This window comes from Ricinus communis, chromosome 9, assembly GCF_019578655.1.
Source record: "Ricinus communis isolate WT05 ecotype wild-type chromosome 9, ASM1957865v1, whole genome shotgun sequence".
Taxonomy (NCBI): Eukaryota; Viridiplantae; Streptophyta; class Magnoliopsida; order Malpighiales; family Euphorbiaceae; genus Ricinus; species Ricinus communis.
In genome coordinates this window covers 7,194,483-7,221,314 of record NC_063264.1, presented here as the reverse complement: position 1 = coordinate 7,221,314, position 26,832 = coordinate 7,194,483, and the positions used below count along the sequence as shown (strand labels likewise).

The 26,832-nt window shown below is 26.1% G+C and overlaps 2 protein-coding genes and 2 non-coding genes across 4 annotated transcripts; all 4 read left to right on the top strand.

Annotated features, from left to right (window-relative positions):
• Positions 1 to 12,135: 12,135 nt before the first annotated feature.
• On the top strand, positions 12,136 to 13,339 carry LOC8269014 (ethylene-responsive transcription factor 3). Its single transcript, XM_002531146.4, has one exon. The coding sequence runs from the start codon at positions 12,558 to 12,560 to the stop codon at positions 13,242 to 13,244; it is 687 nt and encodes a 228-aa protein (XP_002531192.1). The 5' UTR covers positions 12,136 to 12,557; the 3' UTR covers positions 13,245 to 13,339.
• A 2,405-nt stretch (positions 13,340 to 15,744) lies between these two features.
• On the top strand, positions 15,745 to 15,817 carry TRNAF-GAA. Its single transcript has one exon. It is a non-coding gene; the product is annotated as a tRNA-Phe (tRNA).
• A 3,493-nt stretch (positions 15,818 to 19,310) lies between these two features.
• TRNAF-GAA lies at positions 19,311 to 19,383 on the top strand. Its single transcript has one exon. It is a non-coding gene; the product is annotated as a tRNA-Phe (tRNA).
• A 3,813-nt stretch (positions 19,384 to 23,196) lies between these two features.
• On the top strand, positions 23,197 to 26,222 carry LOC8269016. The gene is made up of 4 exons (XM_015726623.3): positions 23,197 to 23,760; positions 24,829 to 25,278; positions 25,391 to 25,682; positions 25,829 to 26,222. The coding sequence occupies exons 1-4, from the start codon at positions 23,344 to 23,346 to the stop codon at positions 25,963 to 25,965; spliced, it is 1,296 nt and encodes a 431-aa protein (XP_015582109.1). The 5' UTR covers positions 23,197 to 23,343; the 3' UTR covers positions 25,966 to 26,222.
• The last annotated feature ends 610 nt before the right edge of the window (positions 26,223 to 26,832 follow it).

Genomic DNA, 26,832 nt, shown 5'->3' with positions numbered 1-26,832 from the left:
AGCTAAGCTAATATTTCGAAATAATTTTTTGTTTTATTTTTATATTTATTATTATTTAAATATTTAAATTTAAAGAAAAAACATAATAACGAAGATGTATGTTTTAAAAAATATATTAAATTTATGCTAACAATATATCCAATGCAGTTAAAAATACATATAAAATAAAATAAAAAATCATCTAAAAGTGCTATGAAGTATAGTTCTACAACAGTTGTTTAGATTTTATGACAAGAAAAAATATATAGAAAAAAATGATGAAGACGATGCTATTATAATTTTATTAAAAAAATAAAATTAGAAACTAATATATACATTTCCAAAAAAAAAAACTATATAAATAAGAAAAATTTAAATATTAGGCCATATAAATAAATAAATAAATTGTATAAGAAAGTATTTATATTCTTTATTACATATTAATTCTCTAACCACACTCTTTTTTTATTTTCAGTTTTCTTTCTTCTTTAATCAACACTCATATAATAGTATGAAATTATTTGAATTAAATAGTTGCTTAACAAATTAATATTATCTCTCTAACCCATACTATAACCTAAACATAATATTCAATTAGCAATCTATATTATCTTATCTAAGAATTTTACATATTAGTATAATCACCTCAAGGACCATTACTCATTAGCCCTTATCACCAAAAGGGAAAAGTCATTTTAATTTGCTTATTTGAGATTGCGTAACATATCAAAGAATGTGAAGAATATTCATTACACATTTTACATTTAGCAATCTTGAGAACTACGAAAGGTTATATTGTTCTTTGTCAACAACCTTTTCAGCATCCTATGCTATTATACATAATTTACCTCTTCAGAAAATGAATTTTTTGTTTCTTTTTGTTTTTTTAAAAAAACAAGACGTTTAAGAAGATTTAGTGCTACTTGGGCAATCATTGATATGATCTAATTATTGGCTAAGCCATTTTAATGCTAATCTAATGCTACATATACATTTAAGTGTTAGATATGGCTCGCGATGTATTGGACCTTGTAAAATTTCATATGGATGTACAAATGAGGCCGCCAAGGTACCCTATCTATATAAAAGAATAGTCATTTCTCATCGCTCGTTAGAAAAATAATAAGTTTTTATTAATATTAAAATAATGAATGGAACCTCTTCAATTTTTATGGGTAAGAAAAATTAATCACATCATTTTCTGATTAATTATAAATTAATTAATTTATTTAAATATGAGAATGAATTTGTCAAATCATCTTTTAATTTTAATTATGCCATTTCGATCCAAACTTAACTAGTGATGGTAATAAGATGCCACAGCTTTAATTTGATGTTGGTAGGCCTACAAGGCAAGGCAGGTCAAATTTCTGCCAAGCCGAGTTCCAATTTGAACAAGTTGTTGACATGGAATGTAGCTTTAGCAGGCTGACCTAAAATTTGTACAATTGAAATTCCACAATCCCATCCATGGTGGTTAGAACATACATAATTATGTTTTTGAATGATTTATGCTTACTTTTTGTCACGTACTTAAAGTAAGGTAAGACTTGATTATCTTTGGCCCTAATCTTTGACATAATCCACATAAGCCATGATTAGGATGCTGTTAATGACCCAAGAAAAAAAGGATCTTTCTCTTCTTCTTCTTCTTTCTTTTCTTCTTTTAAAATCTCAGTTTCTTCAAAACTAGTTTAACACATAAATCCACCATTATAACTAACCATTATTTATCCCAACATAAATATCGAACAAACCGTCTAACATTTAGGAACTTTTAAAAAATATTCTAAAATCAATAAATAAGATGTCATTTTTACTTAATAAATTTATTTATTTTTTAAAAATATTATTCTTTTAACTTCTTTTTTAAACGCAGTATGGTTACTCTTTGGTTGTTTTTTAATTATTTTATCAAACGACACAACAAATTTTATTTTTTAAAAAAAGAAATTTACACCATATTTTTTTTATAAAAAATAAAAAAAAATATTTTCATTATTTTCCTTAACTTTTACGAGCTCAAATGGGCTAACAAATATTTGAGAAGAGAATATATCTCTTTTTAGCGTATTCCGCTACTCTTTTCTTTTTCTTTTTAATTATTTTTTAGCAAATCTCTTTTTGTTTAATTTTAATATATATTATTTATTATTGAGTGATAACTAAAAGGAATGAGGCTCAATCTTGAGACTTACCTATACTAAACTAAGTTTATTAAAATAATATATAGTGTTTATACACTTGTAATTTAGTCTAATTAAGTTGCAAAGCAAGTAGACGAGCAACTCACACTTTGAACAATTTAAATACTCAACCGTTTCATCTTTAAATTTAAGAGTAATCAGGCTTGATTATTGGACTAAAACCACATTTGAGTCATTGGCTCACACTTTATTTCTTTTGATCATGCGAAAGAGGAAATGGGGTTCAAACCTGAACTTCCGCACGAGTTTTATAAAGCTTGATTTAATAGTGTTGTTGGTTTACTTTATACTTGAACCATTATCATTAATATTCCCATCATTTTAAAGAGAGAATTATGAGTTTTGATGAACATAGAGACGGTCCACTTTTCTTTCCATACATACATACCAAAAGAACATAAAAGAGAGAGCAACATAAGTATGATTAACAAAAAGGGTATTTTGTTTTTAAGTATGAGAAGACTTCTAATTCTTTTAGTTTTTTTAATTAATACAATAATGATGGTAATTCTATTTCGATAGGGTAGCATATTTTCAACTACCCGACTCTATTGGATCATAATAGAATAGGTTTGAGAAGTATAAAATCGAATTTGGATAGATTTGAGTTTGATTTTTTAAATTTATCACAAGTTGGAATAGAGTTTGGATTTAAGATTTTATAGGTAGCAAGTACCCTTTTTTATATTAATAGTTTAATTATATTACAGATTTTTATTTAATTGGTATAAGTTTTATAAATTTTTACCTAATTAATACTTTTTTTTATGATAATGGGTTATTTATTAATTTGATTTATCTTTTTATTTCATTAATATTTATACATTAAGCAAAATTATTAAGTGGGTATTCGTTTTATCATCCAATCTAAATAGATTTTTTTTAATGGGTACAATATCTTTACTTGATTAATATTTATAACATTATAGTTTTAAATATAAAATATAATCAAACACTAGATGGATAGTACTAACCGGATTTGGGACAAATACAAATAAAAAAATAATTCTTTTAAATATATTTAAATAATATTAAAAGTAATTATATTTTAAACGGACTCGAATCTGAATACATGTTATTGAATCTATCAATTGTCATTCTTATATAACATAGTTGATATATCAATTCATTGTCACTTTTTATTTGTTATCGTATATCATTCTTAATTGTTTAACTTAATTTGTTTTTAGATAGTTTTAGTTAAACAATTATATCTATAATCCCTTTTCAAATAAATGCTTTCTTCTCTTAAATTTAAACTCTATTACTCTCTTTCAAATATTTTCAACTTCCTTGCTCAACAAACATCAAAAACAATGCTAAGCTTTGATTTTCAAATATATAGTTATACTACATTATAAGTTAATCTATCAAACTAGACGACTTGTTTACTAGGTCACAAATCACTTAATTTGGTACCCAAAATTAAAAATAAGTTATTTAAAAGGATTAAAAAAATTTCAAATATATCGATGTAGCAGGCGTGGTAAAAGTATTTCTCTTCATGCTACTATAAGAGAATGACTATCAATGTTGTATAGGATTCGTTTGTTGATCCTCTTTTGGAAAAAAAAATTAATAATAACTATTTGCCTCTTGTGTTTTTTGATATTATACTAATTATATCTTAGCATTTGAAAAATATATATTTTTATCATTTTATTTTATAATTTTATACTAAAAACTCCTTTTATTAAAATTTTTATTAGGAAAAATTGTTAAGTAAGTTTGATTTTATACTATTTGCCTCCTGATTTTTTTATCTAATATATAAATTGCCCCAATATTTTATTTATTGTATTAAAATTTCCTTGCATTTTAAAAGTCAATGCAATTAAAGAACTAAATTGATAAAAAGATATAATTTGATCCTCAAACTTTCTTATCAAAGTTACAGTTCTACTGTAATAAAATTAATAATAAGAATAAATCTATTTTATTTTAACAATTTAAAGTTAAATTATATAAAATTTTAAAATTTCGACCAATATAAATACTTTTAGAATATTTAAATTTAACTAGAATTTAATTATGCTAAAAATTAGAGTAATTAAAGAAAAATAGTTAATTATTTTTGTAGAGACACTAGAATTAATTTTTGCATAAAAATTAAATAAGTAAGTTTTACTATAATAAATAAACTATAAAAGGTAATTTGTATATTATACCAGAGATCAGGTGGCAAATACTATAAAACTAAACTTAATTAACAGTTGTTTAATAGAAATCCTAACAGAAGAGGTTTTTAATATAAAATTATAAAATAGAATAATAAAAAAAATTATAAAATATTAGAGGGTAATTAGTATAATATAAAAAAAAAAACACAGGAGACAAATAATACTTACCATATAAAAAGGCTTAATCACTAATTAAATCCTGAATTTTACACTTTTAAATAATTTTATATAATTGTTTTAAAATTTTAAAATACATGCAAATGCTTTCAATTTATTTTCAAAAATATTTTTCATTAAAAATCTTTAAAATTTTATAGTAAGAAAAATAGCATGACAAATCAATTTTATTTACTAATATAAAAATTAGTGAGTTAATAAGAGATTTATTGCATTTAGATGTAAAAGATGTGAAAGAATGCACATAAATAAAAATTTTAATAGTCAATATTATTAAGTTTAGAATAAACTATTTTTACTAATTTATAATTATTATTTTTTCAGTAAGCATAATCGACTTCTTATATCATTTTTTATTATAAAATTATAAAAATTATTATAAAAATATTTTTGAAAATAAATAAAAAAAGAATAATTATTTTAAAAGTTAAAAATAATTAGATAAAATTGTTAAAAGGTTTAAAGTTTAAAATTTAGTGTATAATTAGGCTAAAGAAAAGAAAAAAGAAGAGGATGAGGATCCAATATCTTTAGGCGGCAATCTCAAAATTATCCAAGTGGTTGGGTGGTATTTTTTTCTTCTTAAGGAAATGGGTACACACAACGCAGAAGAGTCTATCATGGCTTGGAAGTTTTATTTTTGCCGAAAGGTAAATACAAAATACTCTTGTTGTTCCTTTCACTTTAAGTTATGTTTTGTGAATTCTAGTTCATCTTTCTAGCTTTTCTTTCTTCATTTAAACAAAAAAGTAAAATGCAAGCAACCAATAATAAAATAAACGGTCATTAATTAATAGCACATTCCCTTTTATAGTTAATAGGAATAAAATCTAATTCGGCCACTTATTATTCAGGTATAATTTAGTTATTTTTTAAAATTTATAAATATTTTAATTTAAATTTTTTTATATTTAATTTAAATTAGTCATATTTTCTATAAAAAAAAGTGAGATATAAACTCTCTAAAAAGAGAGTAAATATGATAAAAATATAGACAGTTTTTTATTTAAATTCTAACTTTTTAATCTTTTCTATATTACTTTGTCGTGAAATTTTTGATATTAAATATAGACAGTTTTTGTATGTAATTATTTAATTTTTACAAAAAAACTATAATAATTTAAATAAAAATTCATTAATGTAATGTTATCATTTATGTAGTAAATTTAGATATTTAAATATAAATATAAATTCACCATATAAGTACAAGTAGAACAATATGCTAAAAAAATATATAATGAAGTTTTGTGTAAAACGCGAATATTAAACAGTTATATATATATATATATATATATATATATATATATATATATATATATATATATTAATTTAGTACACAAAAAGTTAATTTATTTAATATATATCTTTAAAATTGTAGAGTTTAGAACCCATAATTAGTAAGTTGGAGAAAGATTGAACATTTCACATTTGTTGTCGGATATGAGATTATATATTGTAAGATAAGGGCGAAGAAGACAACATTATATTTATGAAAATTTTCTACATAAATGTTACAATAAATCCAATCAATAAATATTAATTAGAATATAGCAATCTAAATGAATAAAATCTTGGTAGATGCATCAATTCCACTTGTTCCTACCCATCCAATTGTACCTTGAATCATTTCACACTTAACCAAACTATTTAAATGACAATTATTACAAATTATTACATAACATCTATCTATGCTCATTTTTTGTATTGATTTGTAATCAAATATTAATCCCAATTGACGAATAATAATATTAATGATTATTTTCAAATAAATAAAAAATAAAAAAAAAACTCTTTAAAAATTTAAATTTAATTTTTTTTATCAATACGAGTGCGGAATTATCATTTTTATAATGAATATAAAAAACATAAAATTACCTACGTTATACAACACACACGGCCTATTAAGTTTTCATTAAATGAATGAGTAAATAGAGGGAAAATAAAAATAAAAATAATATAAAGAAACTTGTGGCTATTGTACTATTTGCGAGAATATTTGACAATTTTTTTTAAATATGTAGGATTTTAAGCATCGTCAAGTCAGTTGAATTTTAATTAAACTTTGTTGAACTTAAAGATTTAATTGTAATGATAGATCATTTTATTTTAAATAAAATGTTGGAGTATATCTGAAAATAAATTTAAAAAAAAATTAATTACTTAATAGTAAAAATATATAAGAAAATGAAAGTAATGTTTTATTCCCTTAATATGAATAAAATAGTTTTTAAAATTGATTATTGTGAATAATAGAAGGATAAAACATCTAGGTTAGGAAAAAGATGAAAGAACACAATGAAATGTTATGCCTAAAACATAAATATTCCGATTTTTCAAACTTACTAATTGTAAGTGTACGAGTTAAATTATAGTATGAGCAAGTTCACCACGAGATCGATCTCACAATAAACTATATAGCACGTATTATAAAAACTATCACATAAAAAAAATACTGAAAATAAATCTAAACACTCCAAGTCAATATTATGAGAAAATTTTAATGTTTATAAAACAAATTAGATAAACTAAAATGTAAATATGCAAATGAAACAATTAATGAAAACTATATGATAAAATAGTATTTAATCCAGTTAGTACTTAGAAATTCTATTATTTTTCCTTTAAGTCCAATTCTAATAAATGAGATGGTGACGTACTTTTTCTCTAAGTCACTCAAACTAATGATGCGACTTAAGTTTTTTATACCAACATAGATTAAGTAAAAATAGTGTTTCTAATATATTTAACTTAAAAAATTTTATACTAAATATCATTATTAAATTGATATGATGGTCAACTAACAATAATAAATGAAACTAATAAAGTTATAAATGTAAAGAAATTATTTATTAAATATATATTAAAAAGGTTCATACATATATAAAAGGCTAACTTAAACACTCATAGAAATTAGTCTGGCATATTTGATTCAATGACCATTGTAATTAAATAGAAATACTTAACAATAATATAAAACTCCATTTGAGTTAGGAATCCTTTAAGTAGGTGATTGGTCCTCACTTTCAATTTTTTTAAAAACTCTTTAGATCTTAAAAGAGTAATGCAAAATCTAACTAAAATGCATGTGGAAGATGAATTGTAAGGAATTACATAAAGAGAAATAATAGACAGATACAAACTGAATTTTTCTCCTCTCTGTTTAACTGATTTCTACTACTTCTAGAAATTTCTTTTGTAGAGTTCTCCTATAAGCACAACACTTCTAATAATTATGACTTTAACTAACTATTTCAAATAAAATAAACAACTTAAAAGTACTTATTTATAATTACATAATAACTAATTAATTTCTTTTGGTGAGCCTTGTAATTTTTGATTAGGCATGTGAAGTTAATTGTCCACGCGTCTTTATTCTGAGTCCCATAATTGATAATTCAATTTCAGTCTATTTATGTATATTTAGCTTATATTTTATTACACATTACATATATAAAACATTACCAATAAATTATTATAATATATTAAATATACATATATAGTATTAACCTATCATGTTATTTTTTTATTGAAGTTTATCAAATTGAGACCCATAAGCAACCAAAAGGGAGCCAAAACTAAAAATAAGGACAACTCTAACACTCATTGCCATCCTTAGCTCATAAAACTTGCTTTTGAAGATCACATTCCGCGAGGGCGAATAAATAAGAGATTCAGATATTCAAAAATAGAAATAATTTATATATATATATATATATATATATATTAATTTTTAAGATTTATATTTCTTTTGATATGGGTGCTTTATTTATGATACATTAAATTTTCTATTTCGATATGTGTATTTATTTTAACACATGAGATTCAATTTTATGTGTAATTTATGATTTTTTCTATTAATTTATTAATTAATAAGTTACATCCAAATTACACACTTATTCTAATAATAAGAAATAACATATTAATAATAAAATTAATTTTCTAATTAAATAACAATTAATTTTCTAATTAGATAATGATTGTTTTAAGAATAATATATTAATTATATTTTAATATATATTAGTTAATAAAATAATTTTTTAATTAAATAATAATTTTAATTACAAAATAATATTTTTATATATTATATTCTCTAATAAATTAATTTTTAATTATATAATAATTTATAGTTCTAAAAGTAGTAATATCAATTATATTGGTAGAATTAATTTATATAATATTAGAATTAATAAAAATATTTTAAAAATATTTATTGTATCATGGTACAAATAAAATTAAAGATATTTAAAAATAATAGTTAGTTTTTTATTATTTTTTAAAATATTATAAATTAATATTAAATATTAAAAATATATTAAATTGTATCTATAAATCTAATTTTATAATTAAAATAATAATAATGGCCGCACAATCAACAGATAACGACTAGTTGACTAATTAATCTCAATATGGAAAAGCTAACCGCCCCAATGGTTAAAAAATAAAATCATTTAGGATTTAGGAAGGAAATCACATATTGTTTGGTTCTTATTCTTTTTCTATTAGATATTAATTCGAAAGTGGATACAATACTAATTTTGATTATTCACAATTAAAAAATATGTAGAAATTTAAACAAAAAAAATTAATTTTGAAATAAAAACACAATGATATAATCCTTGATTCTTTTAATTATATTAGACTCTAATTCAAATTTTCAAGAGATTAAATGATAACAGACAAGTTTCTAAATAATTTATTAGTATTTATATTTTATGTCTAATTTTTATAACGTTTATGTTAAATTTCTTTAAAATTTATTTTTAGTTCGTGATAAGTTTATGCATAGATTTTTTAAAGTTTGCTTTTAGTTTATGATAAGTTTATGTTGTTTCATTTTTAAGTAAATAAAAATAAATTATATACGGGCGTGAAAATTTAAATGTATAATTTTATGACTTAAAAATTATAAAATTATGAAATTAAAAAAAGCATAAAAATATAAAAAAAAGTGTAAAAAATTCACAAAGACAAATTGAAATAAAAGAAATATACAAGATATATATATAATTTTAACGGCTTTTCATCATAATACAAGATTTATAGAAAAACTGGACTAGTGTTAAAAAATATACATTTAATAGTAAAAGAATATCATATAATACATAAGTTTAAAATTTTTAGTTTCAATATAATATTTTAGTTGTAGTATAATAAAATTATTTAACAAATTTGTTAACGTGATGTGAATTCCTAGAACAATAAAAAAAATTTGAGTAAATACTAGAGTTTTTAATTTATTTTTTATTAAAATATTATTGTTCAAATGTATAAAATTAAATTTTTTAAACATAAAAAATTTATGTATTTAAATAATAATATTTTAATAAAAACTAAAATTAAGATGAATATTAAAATTAAAATTACTAAATTTGACAAGAAATGTGAGTATATTATATTATTTTTTAACAATTAAGTCAAAGAAAATGTATTATTCGATTGTTAAATAAACTCCTAAATATAATTTTAGTTTATTCAAAAAGAAAAAAACATAATTTTATGGGAGCTAACTTAACATTGTCTTTAATTGTTAAAGTGGGTAGGTAATAAAATGTAGCAATTAGTGTGTTTCATAAGACAATTGTTGTATGGATCAAAGATTAGTAATCATGTTAAAATAAGTTTTAAGCATTAGTTAGGTTACTTCTTATAAAATATAATCAAAATACTATTCTTAAAATTAGAATCAATTTGGGATTATTATAACTTCAAAAAAGCTTGAACAAGGAGAAAAAAGAAGCCACATCCGAGCTACTCTTAAACTATTTGGATAATTTTATACCTTATGATAATTCATATCCGGATATTATTATTTATTATATAATTTATCAAATTAAATTTATAAATAAAATTTAATATAAAATTTTATCTTTAATATTTATTCTATATATTTTAAAAATAACAATGAACTAAATATTTTTAACTTTTTTTAGATTTTTAATATTTTAAAATCTTATTAATGTACTAATATAAAAATTATTCTAAAATATTTTTTAATTAATTCTAATATCATATAAATTAATACTATCAATTTACATTAATTCTTTAATGTTTTAAAATTAAAAATTATGTATATAATTAAAAAATTAAACTATTAATATTTATAATGTTATTTATAGAATTAGTATTATTATTATTTTTAAAAATAATTATTATCTAAATACACTTACTAATCATTATCTAATTAAAAATTAATGTATTATTAATTTATTTTTTAGGATTTTAAAGTACTGTTTAATTAGAAATATTTATTAATTAATGAATTAATAACAAAAATTATAAAATTACATATAAATATGAATCTCATGTATATATGTCAAAATAAAATATTTACGTATAAAAAAAAATATATGACAATAAAATTTTAGATCTCAAAAGTTAATATGGACTAGTTGTTTATTTGTGTATACAATTATTATTATTATTTTGAATATATAATATTAAATATATAAATACAAAGTAATATTATATGCAATTATTTATATAAAATATCATCACACTGAAATAAAAAGTGAAAAGAAGAAACAATTAGAGCGGGTACAACAATTTCATGATTTCAACTCCCTCATACTTTTTGATTAGTGGCGTTTCCGAGTGAAAAAACAACTCAATTAAATACGATAATCCAGAATATGAATCCGCGGGTAATCGGTTATTACAGAAACTTTCACAGTATTTAATTATCACCAAACAACACATTCACAACCTCTCAAGTGGTAAATCCTGGCGATAAAAATAATTATACATAAAAATAAATACTAGATTTTTAATCACGACTTTCACAGTGTAGAAAATTTCAGTCCGATTTAATCTAATTATACATAAAAATAAATTTTTTATATAATAAATTATAACTTTTTTAGATACCTTCTTCAAAAATTATATATTTATATTTTTAAAAATATATGTTATGTGTTGGTATAGAATCTAGCAGCAGCAATCCTTCATGTGTCTCAGTCTCCCAGTAGTATGACTAATCATCCTCTCAGATCAACTACTGATCATCGCATTGATAAGCTATTGCCTCACAAACTGGGAACATTAGGGGGATCCGGTAATATCCCAGAAGTCATTTCCGGACTAGACTTCTGCTGGAAAATCGATGTTATATTTTATTTTATTATATGATTAATATATTTTTTTAATTACTATTGTTTTATTAATAATATCAAGTATTAAATGAAAAAAATATTAAATTAAAAGGGAATTAATACCTAAATTTATATTAGATTATAATATTTTTGTACATAAATGTTATATGATTTTAAATAAACGATTAGAAGGAGGATATAGTGCGGAGTAATTGGTGAAGGGGATTAGAATTAGATAGTGAAGATGAAGAAATTGCACATGGATACACAATCTAAACAAAATCCAAAATATGTCCCACAAGAAATGAACATGGTGGCCATCCCTCCACTACACATTCCTTTTCACATTTTACATTTTCCATTTCCCATTTTACATTCAGGAAAGATAATTGTTTGGCATTAACGAAAAAGAAGAAGGACTCTCAAGTCATTTCAACCGCTAGATTATTTTGAACACTACTCAAAAAAATTGAAAAAAGAAAAGATAAAAAAGAAGAAGAAGAAGCAATGATCCGAGTCGGTTTGTGGGGGCGAGAGAAGGTAGAGAAATCGAGAAAAGAAAGAAAAGCCATTACAGCCAGAGAATACCCAAAACTAAAGAGAAACCAAAGAAAATTATCTCTCTCTCTTTTCCTCTTTTTTTTTTTTTTTTTTTTTTGGCTTCTGTTTGTGCCTTCCAGTTCTTATCCCACCTCTTCTTTCTCTAACCCATCATCAATTTTTCTATCTCTTTCCATTTTTCTTCAACCTCTCTACAAAGGGTACTTGTTCTTTGATTCTTTAGTTTCTTCTTCTTCTTCTTCTTCTTATTGTACATGAAATTATTGATTTTGGTTTAGGCTTTGTTTTGCTGATTTAGTTGCTGGGTTCTGTGTGGGTTTTCTTTTCCACTTTCCTCTTTCTTCTTTAATATATTTCTTCCCATCATGAGGAGAGGAAGAGGAGCCGCCGTCGCAGCTAAACAAGAAGCAGCACAGCCTAACGGATCTGCACCAGCACCACAAAATACCCCAAACGGAAAAGAACCCAGATACAGAGGAGTCCGTAAGAGACCATGGGGAAGATTCGCCGCAGAGATCAGAGATCCATGGAAAAAAACCAGAGTCTGGCTTGGCACCTTTGATTCCGCAGAAGACGCTGCCCGTGCTTACGACACCGCCGCCCGTACCCTACGTGGACCAAAGGCTAAAACCAATTTTCCAATCAACGCCTCACAGTTATCTCCTTTTGCGTACCAAAACCCACCTGACCCTTTTGTCGATTATCATCATCGAGTTTTCACAACAAATAATGGCTATGAATCACATCCTGTAAATCCCCAGAGACCCACCTCAAGCAGCTTGAGTAGTACTGTCGAGTCATTCAGCGGTCCCAGGCCGCCACCTACTACGGTGGGAAGTCAGAAAAGACACCACCCTCGGACTCCGCCGGTGGTGCCGGAAGATTGCCATAGCGATTGTGATTCGTCATCTTCTGTGGTTGATGATGGAGATATTGCATCTTCTTCTTCTCTGTGTTACCGGAAACCTTTGCCGTTTGATCTGAATTTTCCACCGTTGGATCAGGTTGACTTTGCTGGTGATGATCTTCAGTGCACTGCTTTATGCCTTTGATGATGATGATGATGATTATTATTATTATTATAATGATTATGACGATCAATGATTATTAAATGAAAACACAAAAAAAAAAAGTTACATTTTTTTCTTTTTTTTTTCCCATCTCTCTTAATTATGCGGATTAAAAAAAAAGAGATTAGGTTAAGATAAAAATGATCTTAATCCCTTATGGGTATGCTGCACTTATGGTGTTTGATGATGAGAAATTAATTTCTACTATTTCTCTCTTACTTTTTTTCTTATTTTTTGGGGTTCTCATGATGATCTTTATTGGTCAGATTATGATGGATTATTCAACTACTCGTTATAGATCCTTCTCTGTAGAAAAAATGAAATTGCTTCAATTTTAATTTTAGCTTTTAACTATTAATGATGTTTTCTTCCATCTGTATGCACTAATTTTGCTGCATTTATATCAGCTTCCTGTGACTTTATAATGGTAGAAAAATCTCTCTAATAGATCTTCAAGATGTAGAAATGGATGATGTTAATTGTTCATATGGGTTCCTAAAATATGAAATGCCTGGCAAGATCTGTGTTGCTAATAATAACTAATTGAGATTAACGATGAATAATAAGGTATATGATTAGATTAGGATATGTTAATCTCGTTTATTTTAGTTTTTTGGGAAGAAAGGATGAACTTGTTTTTTATTTTTTTAAAACTTCTGTATCAGAAGAAGTAATCAGTGATGCTTGTTTCACTCAATTGTTTCCAGCATGAACTGAGAACTGAGAAGGTTTTGTTTACAGACAGTTTGTGATCGAAATGATGATAAAAGGAAATGAGATTATTATAATCTTCTTTCTTTTGCCAATTAAGGGAAGGGAAAGTATGACAGGGAATGAGGGAAAATCATTTCCTTGGACATTTTCTTTGAAAATGGTGGAAGGAAATTGTAGAGTTTTTATTTGCAGGCATAATTTCTTTCTTGTTCTTGTAAAATTAGTGTTTTAAACAAAGCATTAGTACAAGTTTCAAGGTTTTCATTGAATTGTTTAGTTTCAATTTTCAAGAAACAATGTGAAAGTAGTATGTATTTTATTTCATTTTTGAACATTTTGATCTGACTGTTTATTATTATTATTATTATTATTATGTCATGTGTTCAGCCATTAGGTATAAGATATCCAAATAGTTAAGAACAATCCATATTAACTTGAATTTTTTTTTGTTTTGATATTTTATTTTCATCTCTTTTAAAGAATATATTATAGAATTTGGTTGTATTGTTAATTTTTCTGTGAATAAATCTGAGAATTCATTTTGTTCAAATTATTCATAATTTATTGCGCATGCTATTGAAGTTGTCGTGAAAGAAAAGGATTAGAGAGCATGTTCCTGGTCACGCCTTTTAATACTTTCAGGGGACTCGTCTCTGAATTCCTTCATATTTTTTCCTTTGGTGGGTGATTGTGTTTTTCAGATTTAATTAAAATTCACATATAATTGTGTAACTGATATGATACAATTGCCGGCTGAGATTCCGGTACATTGTACGCATGCATATATTCTAATGATATTAAACAATAATGCAATTTTTTGAATCTTTCACTTTCATTTTGTAGAAAAGTTGGTCATATTACAAACTGTTGACTGCCTGCCCTCTTTATTATTTCTTAGATGCTTCTCTGTGTATGAGGAAAAGCATGAAACTCTAATATGAGTGGCTCACTTGACTTGGAAAAAAGTAATAAAGGATCAAGCAATTGCTTAATCTCAACATGTGGCCTTAATTAAAGTGATTTCTGCATCTGTAGCTGTTTTCTGAGGACCAAACTCAGTTTCCATAAAATCCCACTATCCAAATTAATCAAAAAGGGTTGTTTGTTGCTCTCTATATTCATCATTATTGTTTGGTACCCAACTCTCATAAACTTTCCCCTCCTCAAGAATACACCTCCTCTGAATTTGCTCTTGCGAGCGAAAATTCTTAGGTTAAACGGAACATATTAGTGATGGTTAGGAAGGGATTTAAGCCATTCCACTCCTTTTCCGTCTGAAATATATATGTATCCTATATATTTTATTCATAGAATATAAGTAAATAAATATCTATATTTTAAAATATATTAAATATTATTTAAGTCTAGACGTTATTTTTTCAATTATATTTAATAATAATTAAAATATGAATTAATAAAAATATATCTTTAACATAAAAATATATAAAAATAAACATAGTGAGTATTACTGAAACTTAATTCTATCTCGGTTATTTTTAAAGATATTAAATATTATTTAAATCTAGACATTATTTTTTCAATTATACTTAGTTAAAATATGATTTAGTAAAAATATATTTTTAACATAAAAGTTATATAAAAATAAACATATAGGATCCTATCTCGGTTAAAAAAATATTCTTTTACGTCGCATCCGCCCTAATCCTTGAACGGGCGGGGATGGAAAAGGCCTAACTCGCTCCATTGCTAACGAGTATAATGAGATGATTATTTTATTCCATATAAACAAAAAAATAAACAAGCATATGCGGGGATAGCTCAGTTGGGAGAGCGTCAGACTGAAGATCTGAAGGTCGCGTGTTCGATCCACGCTCACCGCATTTTAACAAAATCAGCATTTTTTTTAAAAGAAAAGGTTTCTAATTTCTTGAAAGTTCAAACGCACATAATTGGGCCGTCTGCTCCCCCCTTCCCCGTTTTGAATTGGTCTGATAGAATTGGTTGGGGCTGAAAATTGGTCCTATTGCAGCACGTGTTGTTGGTCCAGTGTGCAAGGCAGCCGACTTAACAAGAGACTTGTGACTTCATTTACTATAGACTCTTGTTCCACCACAACAAGGCTTTGAACAAATTAAGTAGTGATTAATTAAATCACATATTTTGTTGAAAATGAGTGGATGCCAAGTAAAGAGCTTCAACAGTTTGGTAGGTGATGTGAAGAAGAAGAAGAAGAAGAAGAACAAGTTCAAATGGAATTCATTCATATTCATGTTCATTCTCATTAAGAATCGGCACATGGCACATAATTGAAACCAAAATCCACCATCCTCTCTCACATGATGTCCACATGCTATGTATTCCCTCTTGTAATATCATACCATGAATCTATCTCTACTCTTTTTGTACAACACTTATCCATTTCAATTTATAATTTCACATTTATTATTTTTTCTTTAATTTTAGAACGTGAATCTTTCATAAGTAGAAAAGATTTAAAAATCTATCTTGTAACAAAAATAACACTTTCATTATATAGGAAATAAATAAATTAGCTTTTAAAAGAAAAAAAATAATTAATTAATTAATTAATTGCTATCTTTTTTTTTTAAAAGCAATTACTCAAAAGCAAAAAAACGATCAGTACAAATGGCAAAGGGTAAGGTATCTGTCTATTTAAAGATATAAATACATGTAACTGAATCCGTCCTAGACTCGTTTAAAAAAAGTTATCTTTATTATCTGAATCTGTCCCAAACTCAATTAAAAATATTTTCATACTATCTTAACCCGATTAAAACTCATTTAAATAGGTATTAGGGTACCTTACCCATTTATATAAATATTCAAATAATTAAATGGGTGTCCATTTACCGAACTCGTTTACAATAAATAAATTTTAAAATATATTAATAAAATTAAAGTAAACAAAAAATATAAAATATAAATTAATCAAATTTAAATACTCAATATTTTAATACAATCCAAACATAAATTTAATAAAATTTAAAATAATTTTCTAACAATTAAAATATAATATAATATAATATAATAATTTTAATATAATTGGATTCAGTGTAACGGTATCCGCGAATTCAAATCCGACTCCGACATGAGTAATAAAATTAAATCACAAACTCGTCTTAAACTCATTTATTATTACCCGAATTTATGATATTAAAATCTATTCGGATCAGATCGGATACTCGAAAATACTAGCCCGATTGCTATCTATGAGGAGGCATTCGTAAAAACTAAGAGAAAGCAACATCTAATTGTTAACGTATAATGTGAATAACAATATATATATATATATATATATATATATATATATATATATATATATATTGTTTATTTATTTATTTATTCTTACTCAATTTCCTTGTAAAATTTTAATTATCCTTGACCTACTTTCACATTAACATTGTTTAGTGATATATATATATTATAGGCCAAATATTTGTTTACGTTTCAAACGTTTTATTAATTGATTAGTTTAATATTTAAATTTTTTATTTAATTTAACAGACATTTGAATTTTTATTTTTTTTAATATTTAAACACCTCTAACTTTCAATTTAACTTAACACATATTTTAATTTTATTTTAAACACTTTTGTGCAGTAAATGTGAACGAATTGAATGAAGATAAAAATACATATCAAAAAGTGCTAAATATCACAAAAAAATAAAATAAAATGCCTATTAGGTTAAATTAAAAGTAAATAATCAAAATTTATATTACATTTGGCCTATATACTTTTTAGTTTATTCTCACAAACTTTTTTTAGTTCGGATCCTTTGAAAATAGAGAAATCAATTTAATATGATATACAAAGTTAACTCATTAAAGGATCTCAATAAGCTTTAAGAGATTTTTTAGTTTATTTTTCTTTTTTAAAATAATTTAAAAATTATATTCATAATAGCGTTTAAATATATTTTATTATTATCTTTTTCACTTTTTTATCTATTTTTTTAAGAACTATATATTCTTTTTTTTATAAATGAAAAATTGATTAAAAAGTAAAATAAAAAAAAATTAAAACAAAAATACACCAAAATTTAAATTAAAATAAAAAAATTAATTATTTATGATTTAATGATAAATGACTTTACCCATAGGGTATAAATTCTCCCTAAAAGAAATAGGAAGTTGGGGGGACATAAGCGTTTGGTAGCATTGCCCCATAGCAATTTTATCGATCTACTGGTAATCCACAGAAATAAAAGTTAGCAAATTTGGGTTGATTAGTCGGTGATTATCAAGATTTCTTCTGAGATTGTATCAGAATCTAGCAAAGTCCAAGTGATATTTAGTGGTACAATTTGAAGCTTGTCAATATACCAGGAGCATTGTCAGGTAAGGAAGCTGATGGATTGGGCAATTTGTTCAATTTAAGGATTGAAAAAGAAAGAACTTTATGATATACCTCCGTTTGTTTTCTTAGAGTTTTCCTGGGGAATAAATATGATGTTGCTGTGATCGTAGATTCACAAGTTTTGTGGTGGTTGTAGGGTTTGTAGCTGATCCATCACTTTCACTTTTGTTCCAATGGCTGAATGGGTTTCCTAGATATGCTTCAATACACTGGGAAACTATGCAATTGAAAGTGGGCAGAGGGCACTAAGGTGCCAAGTTTGAGACTTTCAATGAATAGTCCCTAAAATTACAGGTATTTTCATGATTAAAGTTCAAGATAAAAGCTAAATTCGACCAACGTTGGTGAATACTCTCTGAAATCTGCTTTTGTTGTAGAGGAAGCTAACAAGTGCTAAGTTGATACAAAAATAACCTAGCTTGTATAGTTAAGGCTTCCCCAAATGCGAACCATTCTGTCTTTACAGGAACCTTTCTTGCTCTTCAATCAGAATTTGAATTGAGAAGCTATGACTTTTAGTGTACTATAGCCAAATAATCCTCTTCCCTTTAGTCTATTAAACTGCATGCTTCTCTATCAATTCCAAAATCAACCAGAATTCACATATTTAATCTGACGGGTAGATGCATAAGAAACAGTTAAAACCAATCAAGATTTCTCAAAGACACAAGATGACTATTCACTGAATTTGATTATCATTATAATTACATGCCACTGTTTTTCTCTTTCTCTAAGACCTAATAGTATAGAATTTCCCAACTTTTATGTTAAATTACCCCAAAGGGATGACCCATTCCATGAAAAAAATAGTCTTTTGTTTTCTCCCTCGAGCGCATCAGTTTGGCCTGCCGCAGTGTCTAGCACAGTATTTAAAAAGACTGGAATGAAGTAATTATAGGAAAGAAGTAAAAAAAAAGAAAAGGGGAAGGCATTCTCAGGAATTAAATTTAAGGTTCGACAGACTTAAGACTGGAAAATGTGCAGTAAAGCATGTGCGGGGATAGCTCAGTTGGGAGAGCGTCAGACTGAAGATCTGAAGGTCGCGTGTTCGATCCACGCTCACCGCATTCATTTTAAAATTTTGTTTCCTTTTTTCTTGGTTGAGATTAACATCCATGATTTCATTTTAGAATTTCCCTCTTCTCATTTTGGCGAAATTAACATCCATTGACTAATCTTTCCCTTTGATGAGATTAACATCAATAAAAATATTTGTTGAAGCAAATCCCTTCAAATTATATCCTTTTATCCATTCAAAATGTGACATAAAATGAATGCAATTACATAATAAATTAAAACTAAAATAGGTTTCTTTTTATTCTTTTATTCTTTTTTTTTTCTTGTCATTTTGTGAAGTTCTTTATCATCAATAGCACAAAAGTTATATGTATTTTTAAGTTTTATTATGGCGATGCTATTTTTCCTTTAATATCATTACTCATCATTCTTTTGAATTGCGATATAATTTATAATTTCATTTCGAACATATACTAATACATATAAATCAATTTTATTATTTGAGGTAAAAAAATTTAGAATCTATGGATTTAATAAAACTTTCTGAATTTAAAATTTATAAATTTTTAAAATTTAATCGTTTAGATTAAATATAAAAATAATAAATTTTATTTAAAATAGAGATAATTTTAAGATAAGATAAACTTATTAAGTATAATATTAGAATAAAAAGATAATATATAATAAATTCATTATTATTTTAAAATGGTGAGTTTTGAATTTTTATATCTAGAAAACTCTAAAAATAAGAGATTTTAAAAGATGAGAAATTTTTTAAAATTCACAGATTTAGATATTTTTACTTGCCAAATAATGAATTTAAGCTAAATTTATGAATTTTATAAAAATTTTCCGTTTAAATTTTTTCAATCTAAACCATTTTGATAAGACGATAGCTATTGTCTCTTAAAATTATTTATAGTATTAAAAAGTTGTACAATTTTTCATAAATCTTATAATTAATATCTCATTGAGTGATTAATGCGAGTGATGCATATAGTTAAAATTTCTTTAGTAATTAAACTTCAAATGAAATTTAATTTGTAACTATTTATAGCATTAATTACTAGTTAAAGATATTCATTAAACTAAAACTCATATAATAAGAAAATAATAGTAATAATAATAGAACAAGTGTCAAATGCTAGATGACAAAACTTTGAATATGGCTTGTGTTACTCAAATCCAACGCACAAAAACCTATCCAGCATGATGCATATGCTACCAATCAGAGACTCACAACAGGCCCGTGTTAGCCCACCACCTCACCTCTGTTTTTGATCTAAAGACAAAGGTCACGTTTGGATGAATATAATGGAGATTAGAGAAGTATGCAAACAGCTTTGAGCCAAGGTGTATGCCTGTATGGGTTATGTTAGTCAGATTAGATTTGTAGAAATCAAAAAATAAAAGTGCACAACAAACAAAGCTTAAACTTAAACTAAACAGTGTGATACTGACAATCCCATGTGGCATTGGCATGTTGGCTTGGTCGTCTCCGTTGATGACGCTACAGACAGTCTACACGTCTCACAGAAAATTAAACAGGCTTCCACCACCATGCACCAGCTGTATATAATCATTTTTAATTATTTTATCTTTTTTTTTTCCTAAAACAATAGATCTAATGCAATCAGTTTTATTTGATTTTTTTACTTATTACTATTGTCAATTTATTTATTTATGAAAAGTTAAATGGATCATGTATTACATAATATAAATAGTTTTTTTTATACTCGTCGTATGCCTAAAATTTTATTTAATACATAAAATAATTATTTTTATTACTTGAATAAGTATATTATTATTATTATTATTATTATTATAATAACTCGGAATCAGATCACATAGGATATTGTCTATTTCAGCCATCCACTTGACTCATAGTTTTGCCTATTTGGCGGATTCGAAAACTTTATAGGAGATCACCCATTTGAATCAAATATGTTTAACTTTAGAATTCCTACAAATACACAACCAAACAACCAAACAACCAAAAGACACCTTATATAATTAATTATAACTTTTTAAATATATATTATCAATCATTTTTCACTTTATTCCGATATACAGTTGGATTTATTTATGTATCTATATACTTTACACTGCTGCCATCCTAAAAATCGTTTCTTGTCCAAACATTATATTTTTACCGCGGCGTCCATTTTCCGCCTTCATCGAACCGCTTTCTATGCTAGACTGTCACAATTATCAGTTAATTACTATTAACAACTTATATTTTCATCTTCCAACAATTAAATTATTTAAACTCATACTTTTAAGTCAAATTTAAGTAATTTAGAAAAAAATAAAAAAAAACTCAATATAAGAACACTTAAGATAGATGTATATATTTTTTGGAAAATAATAAAAGTTAAGAAAATTTTATAAATTATAATCAAAATTTAACTCAACTTCTTTTTGCTTTTAATTTAGTCAAACTTTAGAAATAAGGAATTTTCTTTTAATAAGTAGCGGTGGGAAAAGGGACAGAAAACGACTTCCTTAAAAAAAGGAATTATGACATTTGTCCCCCCATAGACAATGTGATTGGATTGCAATGAGGTAATATGATTGCGTGCTTTAAAATCGACTGAACCATCTAAACTGAGTTTTCTTTATTGATAGATTTATATGAAATTGAATAAAATTAAGATTTCAAATCAAATAAACCAAACTTTGTATAAATATAAAAATAAATTAAATAAAATTAAATAAGAGGTCAAATTAGAGAAGCGAAGAAAATTGTTTTAACTACCATAACATATTTTTAAATAAGTAAATTTTATAATAAATACTCAATAATGTAACTAGTTCAATTATTTTGATTAAATTAATTATTTAATCTAAACAAAAAATGAAATTAAACCAATTTAACTTATTAAAATTAAAAACGAAATGAAACTGAATTATCCGTCCATTCTGATTTTTGTTTTTGTAGTTTAAAAATTTGGTTAAATGTGGCCAATCGTTAAACAACAAATAGAGCCTTTTGGGTTATATTTATGACAGAAATCTTTTAATAATTTCCAATTAATGTTAATGTGCCATTGCTTAAATCAATCACTTACGCAATTTGGCATTTCATCAAATCAGAAGAAACGATTGCCAGCAAGCTACGTATTACTCATCAGTCATCATATTATCAATCCATTACCAAATTTACACTAATCTTAGCCTTATGAATACAACAATATACACTCCAACTCTCATATATCCTAAAATCTATATATAGTATTTAATTAATTTCATTGTATTAAATAATAATTAATTTATTTTATCAAAAAAAACTAACTGCATTTTAAAAAAAATTAAAAAATAATATCATCTACGAATGCTATTTTTCTTAACAAAAAAAATCACTTTTTAAAACTAATAACGAGTGTATATTAGTTAATTTTATATTTTCTTTAAAATAATTTCTTTAATAGAAATAATGATATACGATTCATATTTATTTATTATAATTTTTATTCATATTGATATAACATATTTAATATAATAAAATTTAAAAATAATTTTATAAAAATATTATATCACACGTGAAATAAATAAACATTAGTATTTTCTATATTTATATATTATTTCTGAATGCTGACCACATAAATGAACCACACCTTATATAAACGATACAAATTAAGAAATAATAAATCAAGGACAATAAACACAATGAAAATTACATAACAGGCTGGTAATACGATGTTGTATAGTTTCAGGTGGGTCTGGTAATCCTATAGCGAATCAATAAATGCCAACTATCAGCAATAAATTAGGCAGTAGCTGAAACGCGCCGAGGAACGCGTGAATCTTAAAACTGAAAACAAAATCATCGCGCCTTCCAATTGCAGGTCCTTATATAAACGCACAGCCAAAACTATCAACACAGTTCCTTAATTCTCTCCTCTGTGACTGCTGCTATTTTTCCTTCAAACACAAATCAACCTCAGAGCACAACACAACACCACACAAACATTTTAACCTTAAAAAGGAAATCTGTGTTTCAAAAATCCATGTCAGAAAACAACGCCAACACAACAGACCCTTTATTGGGAAGAAAGAGCAGCAAATTTACAAGAAGTGTGTCACATGCATACGATGAATTACAAAGCTTTAGATCTTACCTACGGTGGATGTGTGTCGATCAATCCAATATATGGGTTACTTGTCTTTCTTGGTTTATGTTCATTCTCTTTGCAGTTGTTGTTCCTGCAATTTCCCATTTCGTTTTAGCTTGTTCTACATGTGATAGCAAGCACAAAAGGCCTTATGATAGCGTTGTTCAATTGTCTTTGAGCAGTGTTGCCACTCTGTCTTTTGTTTGTCTGTCTAAATTTATAAGGAAATACGGGCTGAGGAGGTTCTTGTTCTTGGATAAGCTCTGTGATGAAAGTGAGACCGTCAGAAAAGGGTACACTGATCAGCTCAATGTAAGTTTTCTTTTACCCTTTATATTCCTTTCTTTTAGATTCTATTGGTTTGATATTGTGGTGATTATATTTGTTTGTCCTTTCTGATATTGGGGAATGCTAGTTTTATAGGTTCATAGAGAATGGTGATTGTCATCTTGATTCTTGCTTATTCAAAACAGAGAAAACAGAGAAAACTTGATTCTTAAATAGAATTTAGATCGAGCACACAACACATAGATGGCTATTTCTTCTTGTTCTTTTTGTCGTATTATTTGTTAGGTTTAACTAAAGAATTGGAAAAACGAAATATCTTATCGATCTGGAAGTTTGACTTTAATAAGGGTAGTAGTAATATAAGGGTTGTGCTGTGTTTTGCTGAGCTAAAACACATTGGAACATAAAGGAAAGGTGTAATATGCAAGTCTTTTTTACTTTTCAACCAAAAAAAAAAAAAAAAAAAAACAAATAGAAATATTTAGTACTTTTGTGGGTCACCAGTAATAGAAAAATGACAACTACAAAGTTCTTGTGGATGAAAGTGATTGTTGATACTCTAGAATCCTCACAAGTATACTCAAAAGAAAAATTAAAGAAGTATATTTATAAAAAAGAAAAAGCCAAGTTCTACATTGTTCTTCTGCAACTATAGAATAAGAGAAATCTGTCATTTTAGTCGTATTAAGAAGATTAGTGCTATTGGGACACCTAGCTCTATGGATTAATATACTTTATTATCTTGGAATTATATCTGGAACATGTATTGTTTATATTTTTGCACTTTATAGAAAGGATGTTCTTCGATCTTCACTACTATGGAATAATGTATAAGTAGGAGGAACAGATTCCCCATGATTTGCATCAATTTGCTACCTTCACATTCAATCAAGGTAAAAGAAGAGAGAAAGAAAAGAAAAAAGAAGAGTAAAGTACAAAAAGAAAACTAAATGCAGTGATCACATGAGAAAAGTGTCACGGGCGAACAAAGCTCCCTGCTTTACATAGTTGGATGCTACAACTACTTTGTGATACATGGTTATGAATAATATTTTTGTGAAAAATGATAATAATTTCTTTAAATGGTCGCAGTGGTCACTGAAGCTTCTGTCCATTTTTGTCCTTCCATGCTTTGTAGCAGAATCTGCATACAAGATATGGTGGTATGCTTCTGGGGCCTCTCAGATTCCCTTCTTAGGCAATGTTATCCTAAGCGACACCGTAGCTTGCATAATGGAACTATGCTCTTGGCTATACCGTACCACTATAATCTTCCTAGTATGCGTCCTTTTCCATCTAATTTGCCATCTTCAAATTCTGCGCCTCCAAGATTTTGCTCAAGTTTTCCAAGTGGACTCTGATGTTGAGTCTGTGTTATCCGAGCACCTTAGGATCAAAAGGCATTTGAGGATCATCAGCCATAGATATCGTGCATTCGTTTTATGGGCCTTGATTTTGGCCACGGGAAGCCAGTTTGCTTCATTGCTTATTACTACAAAGTCTGGTGCTGTTGTTGATGTTTACAGAGCTGGAGAACTTGCGGTATATACATTTTTCGGGAACATCTGTTGTTCCTGGTTATTGAGATACTAAATTCAATGCAACCCTTCTAATCTCCTGCAATTTTTATTTATCTTTTCTTTTTCAATTGCAGCTGTGCTCTATAACCCTTGTCACAGGTCTACTGATAATACTGCGCAGTGCTACAAAAATAACACACAAGGCACAGTCTGTTACTAGCCTGGCTGCTAAGTGGCATATTTGTGCAACACTCGATACATTTGATTCAACTGAAGGTGAGACCCCAAGGACCCCAACCGCAAACGGCATCACAGATGATGAAGAAGGCGATGATGCTGGTGACGAAGAAGATGAGTTGGATAACTCTAAGTTGATCCCTGCATATGCATACAGTACCATTTCATTCCAAAAGAGGCAAGCTCTAGGTAAGCCACACTCGGCACCAACCCTGTAACAATAACCACTACATTACCGAATAGGAAATACTAATCTTATGTCACTAAGAAAGCACATTAGTGGAATAATTAACTATAAAATCTAATCTGATGATTGCATGAATTTGAAATGGCAGTGAATTATTTTGAGAACAACAGAGCTGGGATTACAGTGTATGGATTCACACTTGATAGGAGTACATTACACTCCATCTTTGGGGTTGAGTTGGCTCTTGTTTTATGGCTGCTTGGGAAGACTGTTGGTATTTCTTGAGGAGGCACATGGTTTACCAATCTGCTAATCATTTTCCGGTGGCCGGGACGGTTCATTTAGAGCTACAGATATGGTCCTATATAGAGAGAGGGACAGAGAGAGGGAGATTGTATCTATAAAGAGTTTTTGTTTGTATCAGTTCATTCTGTCCTCCATGCTGTGTGCAGTGAGAGTTTTGTTTCAGGTTGATGTATTTTTTTTATTATTATTTTTGTGAAAATAATAATAGTAATTGATTATATTGTTTATTTCCATCATATGTATATATCATTTTCAAAAATTAAATATATCTTCTCTTATAATGGTAGTTTATTATCTCGTAAACAAATATAAAAATTGATAGTTTTTTTCTATAATTTTTTCTATTATAAAAGACATGATTTATGGGACTCTGAAAAAAATTAAAAAAAAAATAATGAAAAAAAAATAATAAAAAAAGAATAATAATAGATTTTTTTCTTTATTTGGCCTACTTAAAAAAGAAAAGCTTAATCCTCTTATAATTTCTGTAAATGTATAAAAAAGAGGCATGAGATGAAGTTTTTGGATGTAGGAATATCATTCTTTATTGAAATTGTAATATTGGCAAACTTATTATACTGTCGCTATAATCCTTCTACCAGAATATTTTTAATAATTAAAAAATATGGTAAGTGGGTTTATGATACAACAAACCCAGATTATGTAATATCTTTTTTGTTTTTCTCTTTCTGTTTTCGAAGAACATTTGATTTTTGGAACTTGATATTTAATTACAAAAAGAAATTATGTTTTGAATTTAATTCATTTTTTATTCAAAATCCTAATCCTTCATACTTTGTTAGAGAAATATTTCGAAAATCATAATAAAGTAATAAACACTATTAT

Bases quoted from the DNA above. Each gene is read 5' to 3' on its own strand.
- LOC8269016 (XM_015726623.3), top strand. From the start codon at position 23,344: ATGTCAGAAAACAACGCCAACACAACAGACCCTTTATTGGGAAGAAAG. The intron at 23,761-24,828 runs GTAAGTTTTCTT...AAATGGTCGCAG, and splicing joins GGTACACTGATCAGCTCAAT to TGGTCACTGAAGCTTCTGTC. The intron at 25,683-25,828 runs GTAAGCCACACT...TTGAAATGGCAG, and splicing joins CCAAAAGAGGCAAGCTCTAG to TGAATTATTTTGAGAACAAC.
- LOC8269014 (XM_002531146.4), top strand. From the start codon at position 12,558: ATGAGGAGAGGAAGAGGAGCCGCCGTCGCAGCTAAACAAGAAGCAGCA.